This window comes from Syngnathus typhle, linkage group LG22, assembly GCF_033458585.1.
Source record: "Syngnathus typhle isolate RoL2023-S1 ecotype Sweden linkage group LG22, RoL_Styp_1.0, whole genome shotgun sequence".
Classification (NCBI taxonomy): domain Eukaryota; kingdom Metazoa; phylum Chordata; class Actinopteri; order Syngnathiformes; family Syngnathidae; genus Syngnathus; species Syngnathus typhle.
In genome coordinates, this window is record NC_083759.1 from 5,026,288 (window position 1) to 5,045,456 (window position 19,169).

General features: G+C 38.6%; 1 protein-coding gene across 1 annotated transcript; it reads right to left on the reverse strand.

Annotated features, from left to right (window-relative positions):
- Positions 1 to 1,555: 1,555 nt before the first annotated feature.
- On the reverse strand, positions 1,556 to 16,516 carry tnfrsf21 (tumor necrosis factor receptor superfamily, member 21). The gene is made up of 6 exons (XM_061271096.1): positions 16,163 to 16,516; positions 10,941 to 11,595; positions 9,517 to 10,053; positions 5,246 to 5,511; positions 3,243 to 3,486; positions 1,556 to 2,767 (listed from the first exon to the last, which is right to left on the reverse strand). The coding sequence occupies exons 1-6, from the start codon at positions 16,187 to 16,189 to the stop codon at positions 2,538 to 2,540; spliced, it is 1,959 nt and encodes a 652-aa protein (XP_061127080.1). The 5' UTR covers positions 16,190 to 16,516; the 3' UTR covers positions 1,556 to 2,537.
- Between the last annotated feature and the right edge of the window lie 2,653 nt (positions 16,517 to 19,169).

Below are 19,169 nucleotides of genomic sequence, written 5' to 3' on the forward strand. Positions count from 1 at the left end.
AAACAGAAACAAATCAAAATCACAAAACAGCACAGTTGTAAGTTGACTAAACTAACTCCAATACCTGGTTAAATAAATGAGCTGCATTTCAAAAGGGCAGAGCTGTCTGGTTAAACACCGCAGAGATCAGGTGAAACCAATGAGGGCACCAATAAGGTGTGGCAAAGTTGAGGCACAAAAAAATTCCCCATAGATTTACTATCTTCAAAATAAAAGGGTGAGCGGGAAATTAAATGGACATGACAGTTCAAATAGGCCCATTATCAGAATTTATTAAGCGGCTACATCGGGACAAAGTTGTAAAGTTTATAAATTGTTGTAGCAACAAAAATCTATGACGTGAAATTTGCTTCACATGTGAAACTCTGATATCTATACTCTGATATATATCTGATATCTATAGTCATCTTTGTTTTACTGACCATGAATGAAAAGAATTTCCACCTCTGTGTCAAGTGAAAAGAAAATCTCCCCGTGTTTAAATTGCATAACACCTACCCTGACACCTCTGACAATGCCAACAAAGACACAATAAACCCTGGAGTTTTCTTTTTTTTTGGCATTTCCGTACACGGGCGTAGTTAGAAAGGGGCGTTTGTGCCGTCGTGGGAGTGAACACAGGCCAATCGAAGCGGCTGCTCGACTTCTCTTTCAAATCAAATAAATCAGGCACGCAGTCTAACAAGCAAAATTGACTCAGGAAAGCTGGAAATCCAAAATAAATGAATAACTATTTATTAAATAACTTAAACAAAGCATAAACCCGGTTTATGCAAGTTCAACACAGATGCGTCTTTTGAATTACAGTATGACAAAGCGTGTTTTATTTTCCCAACATGGCCGCCGTATAGGTAACTAGTTATTAAAGGACACTCCCTCTACTCTCTTCTCTAAATACACGTCTGTTCTGTGAATTCACAAATGTCTTTTGTTAGAGGTAGTTTTGTGGCCGCAATGGTGTGTCTGGCCTTATTGTTAAGTTGTTAACTGGTGTAACCGGAGCCGTTTGCTCACCGGGGCTTTTAAGGTGAGAACAAAAAGACGTTTACATCATGCAAGACGGAGACAGAACAAGACGAAAGATTGTATGTCAAACATGAATTGGTTCGTTGAACAAACAAAGTGTTTCATACATTTCAAATACAATTATGAATACTTTCATTTTTGTGGGGGAAAATCTTGATTTAAATATTACTTGTGATTCGAATATTTATTGAGAAACCATAAGGTGGAGAAAGCAAATTTAAAAAAGACCATTTCAGTGGATTTGATTTCGGTAGCATTAGTAAGAAATGAAACCTATCATTGTTTTTCTTTGATATTTTTAAATGTTAAGTTTTAAATATTTTTTTTTAAATCATAATAGTGAACAAATTGTGATTTGTATGTATTGTTATTTTATATGTTATGGAAATATATTCAATAGTTTTTGTTTTTTAAATCAAGCAGTGTGGAAGAGCTACATTCCTAATTTGGGTCCTGATAAACCGCTTTAAACCATTACATCACATATAATTCCATAAATATTTCCTTGAAGCAATCACCATACACAATGTTATAACAAATATTGAGATTTTATTGAGCTATTTTAAAGTTACAAAGTAAACATAGTGGCTATGATTGTGAATAGTGAAATCATCCACTCAACTTCTTCTTTCCATACGTCAATATAAGTAACGAAAAAAAAATCTCATGCTCTATCCAAGTCACGACATCCTGCTTATCCTCTTTGTCTCTCTGCAAATTTCGAAGCAACATATGTTTGAGACTTTCAGTTCCAATATTGCTTCAACTGTCGTGGTGACTAGCAAAGTCTTTTTATTTGGTGTACTTTACAGTTCATTTTCGAGTCCTTGAGTATTTCTTTTAAATCCAAAGTCATACATAGACATATTTCAAGTAGAATTGAGTATGCATATTTTGTATTCCAGTTTGTAGCAGAACAGCTCTAGATAGCACTGCTGGTTTAAATAAAGACCTTTAAGAAATGGCAAGTTAGTGTGACTTTAGTCCAATATTGAACAGAGAGTGCCATCTAGTGGGGTAGAAAAAATACAACAGCTGGCAAATTTGAAGCATTCATTTTCCCATCACGTGAAAAAAATACATATCAGATCAGGCACATATGCTGGATAATATGTCAATAAATGTTTGTGATATATCTTTAAGAGCCTCTTTAAAAACAAGAACAATAGCAGTGTACTGAATTGTTTATAGCTAGGCATGTTCAACAAGTTCTTGATTCATGATGTAATGTTTGCTACATTGTAAAACTCAAAATATATTTAATAGAGTTTGCAAGAGTGTCACCAAGTATTGACTTTGATGGTGGATGAAGGAATAACAAAGAATGCACAATACAACAGAGAAGGAAGAGTAAAGGTCAAAATCATTAAAAGTAGATAACAGACTCGTTTCCAACCTTCTGGTACATAAATTTAAGATGATGGGTCATTGCATTGGATTAATGTTGTGCTCGATTTGAACGGTACCAGATTTTCATTGCACATATTTTATGACATCATCCTCTCCTCTGTCTACAAAAGGTCAGGGAGGTGGCTGTAGACCGAGTCTAACAGCGTCTGGCTGGCCTCCTGACTTTTGACTCCCGCAATCTCAAAAAGCTGGTCAAGCCTGTCCTCGGCAGCGGGGATCTCCTCGATAACGTGTAGCTCCTCGGGGTTCAGGATGTGCAGCATGTCGTCAAAGATGGGTTGGAGGTCGCACGGGTCAAGGCGGACTTGGCGAAGCACCGTGTCTTTTTTTTCTGTGGGAATGACGGAAGGGTAGAAAATTACACTCTGACTTCTCACTGATACAAATTGTACCATTAATAAACTAATAACTGGGTCAACATTTCTGTGATAGTATCGTACTGCCGTCTGTGTGTGTGTGTGTGTGGAAGTTGGTAGACTAGGGTGTGAAGTATCACACTCACGGAAGTTTAACTCACTGTCGCCGGCCTGCTGTTTCGAAAGCAACAGTCACTATCCAACAGCTGGTATTGTGAGTCACACCAGAAGTGTGTCATCCATTTGCAGAATAAATTGGAGGAATGTCTTATCTTTAGTACTTATAATATAATATAATATAATATAATATAATATAATATAATATAATATAATATAATATAATATAATATAATATAATATAATATAATATAATATAATATAATATAATATAATATAATATAATATAATATAATATAATATAATATAATACTCCTCGTGTTCCCCACTAACCTTTTGTGATGAACGAGCCATTCCGACTAAGAGCAGAGTCTTTGCTGGAAGTGGAGTCGCAACGGAGCAGCGGTTCTGACTCATCATGGAAGAACCCTTTGGTGCGGTCCACCGGCGACTGCTCCACACCTGCAGCGCTGCTGCCGGCGCCGGTGCCGGTGCTGCTGGGAGACTCCGGAGGCTTGTGAATAGGACTGAGGCTTTGGCTTACATTCACAGACGTCATCAGTTGGTTTAGATCAAACTGGGCAAAGACAGACAACATAATGTTTTGATGGTGTAAATTTGCGTTGTAAATTGATCATAGGTGAATTTTTGTCAATCTGGAAAATGTCACCATTCCATTGTTTCTAGTTATATCGTAGGAGAACATTCAACCTGCTACAATGAATGAAACATGGGCAATTTTCGATTAATTTTGTTACATTTCAACAGCAAATTTAAAGTATGATATTAATGTGATATTTCATAATCAGCTTCATGCTGTGACATTCAAGTTGTTCCAACAAAGGTCACTCGGATGATTAACTTGGCACAGCACGAGGAATTTCCATCATTTTCTAAAAAAAAAGTCCTGGCTGTCATTTTGTTTCGTAACTTCATTGTGATCGCTGTGGAAAGAACTGAAAGAACTTTATATTTATTTGCTTTAAGTTTATTTCACATTATACCAGGCACACTGCTGTTTTACCACAGCATAAATGCTAATTCGGCTTTATTGTAGGCTAATGAGGGGTTTGAGTTGTAATTGTCGGTGATTATGAGATCAGCGTATTGGCAATGACTGAGATGTGGAAACACAAAAATTTGGTTGAGGTAAAACAATTCCATTGGGATAGGTAAAAGAGTCATAATGGAAAATGATTCAACCTTTTTATGCTTTTAACTTGTAATCCTGCTACTTCGACAGTAAAACCCAAACTTGTTATTAATTCTGACGCTCAGTTGTCCGAGTGAGAATGCCATTGAAGCTGGGAGGTCAGTAGGAGTTATTTAACATATCACATTGGATTATTATTAATTCCATTGAAAGATCAATAGATTTTTCTGACTGGTCCCCATTTACAGTAAACTGAGAGTAAAGGCAGCTTTTTTTCTGACCTTGAAAAAAAAAATGTCACGGTATTTTCAGTAAGGGGGAACTATAACGCTTTTGATATGTGAGTTAAATTTGATTGTTTTTCATAGTAAGAACTAAAAATTGTAGTTCTACCACTAGCTAACAATGAATATATATTTGCTGAGCTGGGAATTTCTGTGGGTCTTCTAAAACCTGCATTAGAAATATCACACATCAACACACCTTCCTTGATTACCCCTTTGCGTAATAAAACTCAACGATAAATCATAAAAAAAAAACTCAAAGAATGTAGCGGTGCAAGATCATCCACTGATTATCAAGCAGCAATGAAAGATGAAATTATCTGCACTGAAAGACAGAAAGTTGATGAACAATACCATTAACTTTTAGGCTTTCACCTTGAATTATGTAAAGGATAAAGTTTTTTTTGTAGCCATGGTTGGGTTGTCAAGTATTGCAACAGTCTGAGACAAAAATGTTATATGCTTATTGGATATATATATATATATATATATATGGTTTAATTTATTTATTTGTTCATTTATTTATAGATAAATATGTATTTATTTATTTATTAACTCATCAGACAATTAATCGTTATCAGAATTTTACTCAGCTAAATATCGGAAATGGCATCGTCCTTAGCAGTCTAACCCTAAAAATGTTGGTTTAATTAATTAATTTATTTATTTATTTATAGATAAACATGTATTTATGTATTCATTAATTCATCAGACAATTAATCGTTATCGGAATTTTACTCAGCTAAATATCGGAAATGGCATCGTCCTTAGCGGTCGAGCCCTAATAAAAACAGAACTACAATTGTTGCAATTTGTTCAGAAGTATTCGAAATATAGATCAACTGTATTTGTCCCATAAAAGATTTCTCCCTACTCACTCTCCAATCTTTCAATCCTACCTGCGGGTTGTCCTCCATGACCAATCTGATCTTCTCCACCACGTCGATGCGCCGTTGTTTGTGCAAGGCGTTGATCAGCTTGGCTAGATTGGCGTCACTGTCCCGAATGGTCCAGTGTTGAAGCGCAGCGTATGCCCGCTCGTGATCTGCCGAGTAGCCACTGGAGAAGGCTGCCACTTCCCGCTCGGTGGCGTTGGCCAGTGACTGATAAATGTCAATCCACTGGGAGCCCACTTGAGCTGCAACCAGTTTTAAAATGTCCACTCCTAAGAAAAAAGTAAACAAACACATACAATATGCTATCAGTAAGGGATTGGCTGAACAATACTGTCGATCACAATTTAATTAACATTTTAAAGGAATCACAAATAGCTTCTGGATAAAATATACATAACCACTACAGAGTAATTAATGCCCTGAATAAATGTTTCAACCTTGAAATCTTTTGTGATCAATGATGTCTCATATTTTTGGGTTTGTACTTTTCACTAGTGGCATCATACTGTATTGACAGCTAACTTGAAATTGCAAGTCTTAACTGTGATTTTTTTATTCATCCACTTTGATAAGCATCAGGTTGATCCCTGATTGATGTCCACAGTGGCAAACATCCTAAATGCACAAATCCAGGATGATTTGAGCGGATTAAAAGGATAAACCACTGCTGGGGGATATGAGTCACCCATACACGCAAACAAAAAATACCACTGAGTGTGAATTGATAAAAATCCAGAGGTCATTGCAAAGAGATTGAAATATGCTCACAATGCCAAAATTCACCATTTTATCAAACAAATCTTTTGACCTACTTTTGTATTTTTTTGCACATTAAAACAAATATAAAATCCATCACTCATGGTAATGAGTGGATGGTGGACCCGCAGGACCTCGCGTGCCAGCCTTGTAGGTCAAATGCCTGCCGCCTCGTTGGCAATAACAGACAACGACAGCGGAGAAATCCCCTCGCTGCCTCACTGTCCGTGTTTGCTGGACGCAATCGGATGGCCTATTTAAGTCTCGTGATGATTCAGGGTGCCAGCCAGCAGATGCGTTTATGTCTTTGCATGAGGAAGTGGCAGGCATGCGTGTTTATGCATTTGCATCGACTAATATTTCTTCAAGCCCTGTCACATTTTATAAAGTCATATTTGGTTTTGTGTTAGGGATTTTATTTGTAGCTTATTTTATGAGTTTTTTTTCCTGTGTCACTGTATTTTAGACTTTACGTTATAGTCCGGAAAATACGGTAATCTTTTTTTTTTTTTTTTTTTTTACTTTAAATTAATGAAATATGTGAGTGGTTAAACCTTCGCTTGAAATAACAATGCTTTTAAAAACCATCAAACAAAGGCTGACCTGAGAACAGGCGCACCCTAGTACTGCAACTCACAGTAGATTCTAACACGCAGCTTCCCACTGGGCTAGAATGTGGAACTTGGCGTTATTAACGGTGTGGAGATTTAACAAGAGAGAAGGGTGGGCATTTTCCAACTTGCTTCGGAAATATAAGTTGCAAAATAAATTACTTTGACTAACTACCTGGGAGGTTGTTTTTTAGTAGATGTTGTTTTTCCATGGCATTTGTTTTCTAAATGCTTTTGCATTACATCACAGACATGAACTTACTATAATAGGATGGATAACACACACCAACTAGGATTGATAGCACACACAAAAAATATTATTTTTGTGTTTATTTGAGATTTTTTTCAAGTGTACAAGAAGTTTATTTGATTTTAAAATGTCATCATAATAAAAATGTGACTTTAGAGAGGTGGCTAACATTACTTACCCGTCGTCTCTCAATAAATGCTAAGCTCAGTCAGTACATGAGAGATGAGAAGTGTTTTGACTATTCTCGTAAATGGGCTTTAAAAACTTCAAGTGAAGCCAACCATGCACCTTGAAAGGATTAAAAAGCTGTTTTATTTATTGTTCCAAAGGCTAAATGGCAGTGTAAAATGTTTGTTGTGTTGTTATTCAAGTGCTTACGTTTTGGCATTTAAATACACACACATTGGCACCAGAATAGTCATTCCATCAGAACAACAAAAGGCCAAACACTGAAAATCACCCTTTAAATATTTTTGGTTTAATTAGGAAAGGAGTTGAACAATGCTCCAACAGTTCTCTATAGATTCATCGCTGCAGGGAATCACTTTGATTTGACGTATTAGGAGTGTCAAAAAAATTCGAGGACTTGTGTCATCAAGATGGTTGTGACAACAGGAGTGCATGACGGCATTGTAGAGAAGGTTAGCGACGTGCTTTATAGTGATTATTTCAAAACGGAAAACGTAGTTGGTCATATACCGTATTTTCCGCACTATAAGGCGCACCGGATTATAAAGCGCACCTTCAATGAATGGCCCATTTTGAAACTTTGTCCATATGTAAGGCGCACCGGATTATAAGGCGCACCTTCAATGAATGGCCCATTTTAAAACTTTGTCCATATATAAGACATATATATTTAGCCAGCGGTCCGGACTTTGGACACGCCTGCTGTAGTGGCTCAATATTGGTCCATATATAAGGCGCACCTGATTATAAGGCGCACTTTCGGCTTTTGAGAAAATTTGACGTTTTTAGGTGCGCCTTATAGTGCGGAAAATACGGTAGTTACATGCGGTTAGCTCAGGAGCTAGCTGGTGGCTAACGACATTTGTCAACAGCCTAATGGGATATATTCCAGCCAATGAAAGCTTTAAGTGGGTAAACTTATGTGGCTTGACCATAGAGGGATATGTGTTTTTCAATTTGTGATTCCTCGATTAATCGATCAAATAATCAATCGATAGGATAGTCGATTCTGAAAAAATTAGTTTGTGACAGCTCTACCTACTTTTATGTACTTGGCAATAGTTTAAGTTATTTAAATTTGGTACGGTTGTTAACAAAACTCTTCGTTGTGTATCAAAACTTTCATTTACACATTTGTGTGACAATAAAGGATGCTATTCTTTTTTATACTGCTTATTCTTGACTTAATTTTGGTGAAAGGCAGATTTGGCTAGTGCCCACCAATCACAAGGCACAGATGGAGACAGACAACCATTCACACTTATTACTCATGACCTATCCAGGTAATTGAGTTTTTATCATGTGTAGACAAGGTCGACCTGAGAGAATCTAGGACAATGCATTTTATAACTTTTTGCCCAACAACTTCTTAGCGTAACATTTTGATTGTGACATTCTTTTTCACTTGCTTCTATCAATTCTATGCATCTCTTTCTTTGTTGGGTTCCTATTTGATCTGTGCATGTACAAAAACAACAAAAGCCAATGTTTCTCAAACCAGATTATTCCAGTTCTCTGTGGTCAGCCACTGAGTAGAGACAGGAGGGTGATTCGTAGAGCGTGAGGACACACACACACATCTCGTTGTAAAGTTCAGTGTGTCTATCCTTCTCTCAGTGTGAAACGGAGCTCCCCACCTGTTACTTCTCACTGCTGTGTTTACAGATACGCACCAGAAAGCCAGGAGGGAGAAAAAAGTTGACATCGAGACAGGAGGGAATTGCAACAAGTGCAAAAAAACGATAGAGAGCCAAGTAGGAACCAGAGAAGAGGTTGATAAATAAATAAACAACACAGGAGGTTAAACTGAGAATGAAAGGAGAAAGAAAGCAATCAGTGAAATTTGAGTGTTGTGCAAGCCCGGTGCCCTCCATGGCAGCATTGATCAGTTCACCCTGTCTGAGAGGTTGTATAGTACTAGTGATGTAACTAGAAACATTATCTAGAGCAGGGGTGTCAAACTCATTTTTTTCGCGGGCCGCATTGTACTCATAGCTTCTTTCGGAGGGCCATTATGATTGTCGACCCAAATAAATGTATGAGCACCTCATATTCTACAGTAAAAGCTACAAAACAAACTGACAAATAACTCGTTTTCAAATCAGACGAGTAAAAACCGGTCAAATATTTTTAAAAAAATAGATATTATTAAAAGTGAAGACAATTTGCAATTCTAGTAATGACACCAATTTGATGCACAATTTGTCTTTGCGGGCCACATAAAATGATGTGGCGGGCCGTATCTGGCTCCCGGGCCTTGAGTTTGACACCTGTGACCTAGAGGCTTAAAATTATAAAAGTGTTGACTTTTAGGTGTTCAGTGGGAAAAATAAGATTGTGTTTTAAAAAGTAGGGTTCAGTCAAGAAAGTTGTTTTGGAGGTTGGCTGACATGAAACTTTGTAAGATATGTGCTTTCAGGAACGGTTGATAATACCGCTTGTGCAACAAATGATATCATCAGACTGACCTTGTCCGTTGGAATAATAGATCCACTTCTCTTTGACCTGTGCGGGGGGCAGAGATGGTTTCTTCTGAATTGCCCTTTCCACGATACTGCTGGGATCCTGCATGGGGCCTTTCTTAAGCACATGGGAACTCCGTTTCACACTGCACATCACGATCACAACCAGGACGAGCAGGAGCAGCAGGACTATCATCCAGGGGAGGTGCTCGTTGATATCGAAGTAATCGTGAGTGCTCGGCCGTGGGGATCCTCTTCGAGTGGGACGGTTATAATTGGAAACTTTGTCTTTGTTTGGCTGTATAGGAATCTTATTGATCCCCGTCCCTCCCCTGACCTCTGACCCCTCAAATCCTTCCATCATCCTCTTGTTAGGACCAAGCAAAGGGTCTGAATTGATTTGGTCCCGCGGATGGACCAGTTGTTTTGGGGCTATGGGAGGTGAAACCTGAGTGGGGTCAAGGATTGCTCGAAAGGTGCTTGTACGAATTTCCCCACCTTGGTTTTCCCTCAGTTGAATAGCAGCTGAACGGCCGTTGATGCCTGAGTTGAGATAGAGATGAAAATTAATGGATAATAGTGTACAGATGACTTGAAAGTGTCTTTGTTACAAATGTTGCACAATAAACTGATTAGCACTGCAGCATATATAAGTACAGTGATCCCTCGCTACTTCACGTTTCGTTTATCGCGGCTTCACTACATCGCCGATTTTTTTTTCCAAATTAAAAACCAATTAAAAGTCAAAATAAAACTTCTAAATTGGGGAAACGTGTGTCTAACCTTTAGGACAATGTAGTATTGCGCCAAATATTCGTTTACATTCCTTTGGAAGTCTGTTTTCGCGTGTTAGCCAATCGCAAATTAGCATCTTTCCGCTAACTTGTTAGCCTGCCCAGTACTCCTTGTTGGTGACCGTACTTTGCAGATTTCACTTATCGCAGGTGCTTTTGGGAACCAATTATCCGCGATAAACGAGGGATTACTGTACATATGGCCCAGTAAACCTTTCATTTTAATTTATTGTTTGCTAGGGACGGGCTGTTCACAATCAATTGTCCTTCCTGATTCCCATTCACTAGTGACGTAACTGAGAGTCATTGAGTCTGTCCCAAAACACACAAGGTTTATAGGTATAAGGTGGAGTCATACCCAGTATGTCTGTGTGATTCTCAGAAATGACTTAACAGAAGAGAAGGGTGAAGGGCAACGAAAACAAAAGGGGGAGAGAATTACTCATGTTCCCTGATCCGACACCTCATTGAGGTGAGGAAGAGTGAGGAAGAAGTTGACCTCCTCATGACCACAAATAGTAGCATTCCTGAAGTAAGTAGAAGCCACTGCTTTGTTGCCATGCCAAAGAATGTCCTTCCTTTCAAAAAAAGGGTCTTGGTTGAATGAGGCTTCATGATGACTAGACAAGCTCTCACCTTTGTGATCTAATGTTGATGAGGACGAAGCCAGAGTCACTAATTCCTGTCTTTGTGCAGATGGGATGGTTGTAGACATCGGTCCACAAAGATTATCAGTCTCTCTTGTTCCCACGATGAGTAGCGTCAACCCCTGAGCTTGGCAGTCCGCATGGGCTCGGCACTTGATTGCATTTGATTCGGCATTGGAGAAAGTTCCTTTGGTGCACGGCTTACATATAACATCTTCTGTTTCAGTACCTTTCTTTTTCACCCTTGTCCCAGGCGGGCACAACGAATGGGGCTTACACTCGGTGCTACCTTCTCCTATCTGGAAGGTGTTTGGAGGACAGGTACAAACGCGGTCCTGAGAGGTAGTGCAGGGTACCTTCTCAATCAGGCCTGCAGGACACGGAGCTCGACAATGATGGCATTGCGTAATGCCGTTTTCACCTCGTGTGAAAGTACCTTTGGGGCAGGGACTGCACTCCCTAACAGCAGTTTGGGAACAATGGGCAGACACATAGGTACCTGCCGGGCACTTGTCACAGACCAACTGAGAGCCAGAGTCTGGGTCTTTGTATTGATAATGGCGAGGGGATAGGAGGTGTAGTTCAACTGGGTGAGTTGTTGTCAAAACCCGAGCTGAGAGTTCAACCACCAATGTCCACAGTACCTGAGGAAGACAAGAAAGTATTTATGTTTAGTAAAAATGGACTACCGTATTTTTTGCACTATAAGGCACACCTAAAAACCTCAAATTTTCTCAAAAGCCGACAGTTCGCCTTATAATCAGATGCGCCTTATAAATGGCCCAATATTGAGCCACTACAGCAGGCGTGTCCAAAGTCCGGCCCGCGGGCCAAATGTATATATCTTATATATGGACAAAGTTTTAAAATGGGCCATTCATTGAAGGTGCGCCTTAAAATCCGGTGCACCTTATATATGGACAAAATTTTAAAATGGGCCTTTCATTGAAGGTGCGCCTTATAATCCGGTGCGCCTTATAGTGCGGAAAATACGGTATGTTTAGAGACAAATAAGGAAGTCGTGTGGAGTTTCATAGTTTTGCAATTCCCCAGGTTATTTAGAGCTAAAAGTAATCAAACCTGTTTAATTGAAATTGCAAATGTACTAGATGGAATGAGCAGACAAAAAAAACAATAGTTGGGAGCGAAAAAATGTGTTCTTCCAAGTAGGGTGTGAATTCTCAGATATATATCAAAGGAGATTAGCGAGGTGTGCTGGTATAAAAATGAAAAAGAGGACTGTCTGGTTTGAAATAATGAGCTAGCTGGAATTCTTTGCTGATGTCACGTGAAAGATTGCCATCTTAGTAAAAGCTTTTATGTATGGGTTCCAGGATGCACTCTTAAAGGACAAGATTGGTAGACTATCCTTTTGATATGAATACTTTAAATCTCTATACTGAAATATAAATAAGACGGGTAATTAAGGAAGCAGTCGGCTCTTTAGAGCAACAGTTATGTAGCGGTGTCTAACAAAATCATTTGGTCAGGGCATAATGGATGGTCCCACTGTGGTTTTGAAATTGCACATCCTGGCTTGCCATTAGTGTTCATATGAGTTTCAAGAACTGAAGATGTGCTGGTATCAAACAGGAAATCTTTTTCCACACATAGCTACTGCAGACAGAGCTGACACAGCAGTTGTTTTACAGGAATGGAGTAGAGCGCTTTAATCCACTCAGGGCATGCTGGCTCAGGCTAGTCCAACATGGTCGCAAGCCAGAAGGCACACGCGCCAGCCAGGCCCACCCAGAAAGACACATAGAAGTCAAGCAAACAAATCCCAAAAAATTCATCCTTGATCCAGTATCAATGCTTTGTCACACTTAGTCAGTTACTGGCTTCAATTTGCACAAGCTGGTTGAGCCATTTGGTGTTTTCATGCTCTCCCCAATGTCTGGGTTTTCTCAGGTACTTTTCCCCACAGTCTAAAACCCTGAGTACCGTAAATTTCTGACTATAAGCCGCGACTTTTTTCGCAAATTGTGAACCCGTAATCACGAGTTTTACCTGGTGCGGCTTTTAGTCTGGTGCGGCTTATAGTCAGAAAATTACGGTATATAACATGACACCATACTGCAACTATTTCTGTGTGGTCAGTAACATGACAATGCTACGCTAGAGCTTTCCAGGTTCCGATTGCTAGACAGCCTCTCTATCCCTCTGTCACCCATGAAGCTCAACCGTAGCAGACTGACATCTAATTCCGTCTGCGACTACAGTTAGAAGCACGTGAGGTGACATATGTTGTCAAGCATACCATAAAGGGAGTACAGTATGCAGTTGCAATCTGATAGAATATTGCTACTTTAGCTAGCATGGTAAGGGAGCCGACGTATGCGGAAAATAAGACACCAAAAGAGAAACGAAACAACCATGCAGGAAAATCAAGACCAAAAAGGAGAAGATGCGACAAATGCAATCAAAGCACGTACTTTTCCTGCTCATGTGTACAGTAGACAAACAGTCTGGAGCCTCTGCAGACGGAGAATCAGGTATCAAGTTAGGCCTCTGCATGCCTTTGTTCCTATCTCTCCATCTATGTTTTGCTTGTGTCTTTCACGACCCACATTAAAAAGCGCATTTTTAATCTGCTGATTCTGTGACTCACTACCAGGAAGAACATCTGAGGGTGTGGTTGCTGGTGAGGCAACAACTTGTTTACATCACTTGGGCAACACTGCAGCATCCCAGCACAATAAACACGCTCCTCAGACTCCTAAATTTTGGACTGCCAGAGCAACTGAGGACAGCAATTTGTAATTCTACTACCTCAAGCGCGAGCTATTAAACCGGTCTCAAGACACACTGAGAAATCAATAAACTTTCAACAAGGACTGCTTTGTCACGTTCAGTAGTGCAAAACATCTTTCCACATTGAAATGAATGGAGAAATCATTAATCTGTTCCAGCCTCCACAAAAACAAACAAAAAATCCTTTATAATGTTTTTTAATTGAACAAAAATAACACTATGTGATCTTGTAATTTTATTTCAAATACATAGACATAATATGTGAGAAAAAAATAATTACACAATACTTGCCACATTGCATCAACTAATAAAACTCTTGCGATTTATTAAAAAGAAATATATTCATGATATAGTAAGTTTGGAAAAAAATAGAATTAGACAGTACTAGTCACATTGCACCAACTAACTAGCCATTTTAATACCATAATACTCAAAATTGGTTTAAATTAATTTCTATGTGCTTTAATAAAATATTTCATGCTAGCCTGCCACACTTCTTAACTAAACACGAATCATGGCATCCAAATTCTAGGCCAAGAGAGAAAAAAAAATACGATTCTAAAATGACTCATGAACTAACCGTCTACAAATGCAATAAGTCTGTCAGCAGTCCAGCCAGGTTGTAAATCTGAATGACACTAATGTACAAATTGCGTAACTAATATTTGGCTCAATATTCTTGTATTCAACCAGTACAGCATTCTTAAATGTTTTAAAGTGGTTGTTTCGGGTTAAGTGAAAATCTGTTTTCTGTTTACATAATGAGGTGTTTGCATACATTTTTGGATGTGGGTGGCAGGAAAACATTGGGCAGCAATAACTACCTAATTAAAGCGGCGCTTAGTAACATGCACACATGTTCAGGATAGAGACACGTGCCCCCGACTTCCCTCCCTTGTTTGTTCACTGACTGAACCCCCCCCCCCTAAAGCACTTGTTCACATGAAGAAGCACCTGTTGTGTCGCCCCCGTGCAATCCTTGCACTGCAGTCGCAGCACATTTCAACTCAGACAGGAAAGAGACTGTTTGGATTCACTCAGTGTGAATTTATCACAGACAAAAGCTAATGATGATTGTTTGTGTGGATGTGTCACACTGCAGCTGATAAGTGATCATCCATTGTGCAAATAACTTCACAGAAAGTTTGTTGTTTGAACACATCCTCTTAGTTTGGTGGACTACAATTTAGGTGAAAAACTGGAATAAAAAAAATGACTATAAATTGAATTAAAATCAGCAATTAAATCTAGTTTAGAATTAAATTTATTAATTATAAATTATTATTAATAAATATGTATAATTTATTCAAGTCACAAACAAGTATAGAAAAATATTTTTTAATAAAAATAATTTTTAAAAAAATGGGTTGACTACAGACTGTTGAATAAACAGCCATCTGATGGCAATAACAAGTGACTACTTGCAAACTTGTCCTAAAATTTGGCGCCTCCAATGTGCGAAGATTCAGTGTTTACTTCTAACGCTACACTCTACTTCTCAGTCAATCCATCGTAATATTAAAACAACCGAAACCCGACTTTATGGCTCAGTCTGCATCAGATAGGAAGTGAATCAACAAAAAAAAACATGAGGTTTCCTGTTCTGTAAACCTTGCAGCTTTGTGAGACTGACGAGACCTCACTGACCTAAAATGAGTGTTTATTCAAGGCTACAGATCCAAAAATATAATTAGAACTTTATACAGTATTACTTCTAAGAAAATAAAATCATGAAAAGAGAACCGATTGAAGGCAGTTCTATTCATTTCAAACCCATAAACGTTTCGCTTCAAGATTAACCTTAAGTTCTACAGAAAATAATCAGGCCATCACGATAAAGACTCAGTAACTGGTATTTCCAGTAGTTACGTCAACACAAGTGCAGTGTAGCAAACAAACGTCCCACTGTTACCATTTTTCTGTTGCTTCGCCCACAGTTGAATAACTGGATACGGATGAGATGTTAATTTAGGGGGAATGAATGGTCATTGTAATGGAAAACTGTAAACATGAAGCTTAGTCTGGAAACAATGGAAATGCATATTGACGCAAGTATCGATAGTGAGTATCGGTATCACATTGATACCAATCCGGTAGTATCGATCCTTTACATTTATTCCTATGATTTCAGATATTTTCAAAGAAATGTATACAGTGATGGACATTTTAGAGTAATTCTGCTTTGTTTGGGGTTTTCTATCTAGCTGTTTAATATTATTTATGTGATAATAATTTGAATTTAACTGCAATTTAAAATAGCATATTTCAGTATCGTGGATACGGGCTCTGGTATTTACTTGGTAACTGTCGATACCAACATCTCAGCTGTACTGGAAACAGACAGGAAAGGATGTGGGAGACAAAAATAGGCGCTGCCCCTTTAAATTGAGAATCTGTTGAAGGAATCCTTAGGATAAGGAAGAAAACCGAGTGTATGAATCAAATGAATGCACTCACCACTGCAGAAATACACATGGCAGACATTGTGTTGTTGATGATGTACAGAACTCAGATGAGGTTCAAATAAACGCCCTTGTCCAAGTTGACAAGACAAACATCATCTTCATCCTATCCTCCTCAATGCACTATGGAGGAGCTTGTTCAGCTGCAGTGTTTTAAAGTCTGGGTCCTCAGATGGAGCGGTTTAAGGTAGTCAGGCATGAGGGCTTGTCTCACAAAGAATGCTGTGCTAATTCCCATCGCGGTGATGGATGAGGGCCTCACGGGCACCGCCGTTTCGCCCCGTGCACGCTTGTTGAGTGAGCAGTGCGGCGCCGCGTCCTCTCGCTGCGGAGCACAGCGGACACTCTGACACGGTGACGTCACCGGTGGGGCGTGGTTAAGGGTGCTAAGAGCACGTGGAGGCAGTTCTCTGAGCTTTGCGTTCACGGTATCGATTCAGCATTTAGTAGAATACCACATTTCAATTCAAAATAAATTCACAATTAAAATAATAAGTTGTACAGTTCTTGGTGTCATTTTTTTAGGTCATAAAATGTGCCATTTGAACTGGGGGGTGTACACTTTTTATAACCATTGCACACAACTAACACAAAAAGAGAAATAAAGAACAGTTTTACATCCAAATGGGTAAAGGTTGCATTATTGCACAGGTGTCAAACAAAAGGCCCAGGGGCCAGGTACGGCCCGTCACATCATTTCATGTGGCCCGGGAAGACAAATTGTGCATCAAATTCGTGTCATTACTAGAATTGCAAAATTGTCTTCACTTTTAATAATATATATATTTTGTTAATATTTGACCATTTTTTTCATCTGATTTGAAAATGAGTTATTTGTCAGTTTGTTTTGTAGCTTTTACTGTATATAATATGAGGTGCTCATACATTTATTTGGGTTGACAGTCATAATGGCCCTCCGGAAGAAGCTATGACTACAATACGGCCCACGAAAAAAAAAAGTTTGACACCCTTGCATTATTGCATTCAAGTCGAAAGCACAAGCAGTGTATATTATGAGAAACCACCTCCTAACCTTCACTAATCTGATATGTGTCAGTGGAGCAAACATGGTGGTTCCGTCATCTGTGCTGTGCAGTCTATCCAGTTAGCATCCTTCTACCCAGATTTCGAGACATGACGCGTGCAGTGTTTCAGCCTTTTGGATAGCCGCAGGCCTTGCTGCAAATAGCAGCAGCTGATAAGCGAGTCCATCTGCCCGGCACGTGGAACGAATGGGAGTAGACATGAAGCACAGGATGGTGAGGGTGGGTGGAGATAAAGGGATGAAGAGTAATTCTTTGCTTCTGCTCGTGAGGGAAAATCCGTATGAAAAGTAGGTCAAATTCAGCAGAAGTAAGGAATTAAAGCAACATCATCCAAGAGAAATACTGAATGTTATTACAGTGCGTGATAGGATTGGTTCATTGCACATCCTGACCAACACTTCTGCTTACTCATCCTGCAGAACAGAGTTGACATTCAGCTGGGCAAACTACTCCAATAGCTGCAGGGCACCACATATTCTCACACTGCAGTTAGTGAGTGATGGAGGTTGAGGTTTTAGAGAGCATAAATGAATGCAATCTTGGTTTGGTCTCTTTGTTACATTCCCTATGTCAAATATAAAATCAAACACATTGGATTTATTTAGAGTTTACGATCTTGTCCTGTGAATCTATAATTCCACTCAATAGAGCTGTGAATAATAATAATAATAATAATAATAATAATAATAATAATAATAATAATAATAATAATAATAATAATAATAATAATAAAAATAATAATAATTATTATTATCATTATTATTATTATTATTATTATTATTATTATAATGCTTTCCTACATATGCAAAAATGCAGAGAAACGATTTACATTCTACATTATGAAACAATTATTGTGCAAATATAATCATGTTAAAATATAGTTTGCAGAGCATTCTGGATAAAAAGTTGAATTCAAATTGTTTGGCTTCACATGTTCAGACTCTTAAAGTGAGAGTGCCACTGCCACCTACTGTCGTAAATGAACAACTACACTTTAGTTACACTGTGTGAAAAGGAATAATGTAATGACTGTTTTTTTCCTTTTTTTTTACTCTTCACATGCAGACAATGGGCAGAAGGTGGCGACAATGCCTCACTTACCTGGCCTGACCCTGGTTTCATTTTTTTAAATTTTGCTATTGAGAAGACACATTTCCCGGAAGTTGCCCCCACCCCAACACAAGACCCAATTTTCAGACTACATTCCCAAAATTCCAGAATCAGCTAAAACTGTTTAATTTGTTTGATCACAAGAGTGCATCTCTACAATTAATATGGGGAAGATGGGGAAATGGAGCTTCAAATTTGGTTCATGAACCAGTTACTGTATTTTCTGACTCTTCTAAATATGGCCTGTCAACCAGTGGTCCGCGGCCCATCAACTTTTTCTAGCCAATGGTGATTCCTGACTGCCTAATGACTTTTTTACGTGGTTCATGAGGCAAATCTGAAGCTTCATTTATCCATCAGTACCAATTAATAAAACGTGAGTTAATGCACATCTCAATAGAGGAGATGATTCATGATCGATTTTAACGTGGAACGATTTGGTTCACTTCTGTGGGATTCTGATTCGATTCGGTTTCAGTTCATTGAGTTTGTTGTTGTGATTTTACATAGGTATGAATGATCTTGTCACAACTGAAAAAGTGTCATTTCTTAAAGATAATAAAAATCTTGATATTGTACCTATTTTTTAAAGTGTGAATGATTGATTGATCGGAATGATTCAACGCACTTTCTGATTCAAATCGGTTTTTGTTACACCCCTAATGGTATACAGGAATATTTGCCTGTATTGATTTATTATAAAAAAGTATTTTTGTTTTTTTGTTCTGCCGGTAATTAATCTTGGGGGATATCCGGAATAGCTCACGTAGTGACAACCGATTCATTTGCTGAGAGGAGGAATTCGTAGCAAGGATCAAAATTCCAACATTCCTCTCGCGGGACTTC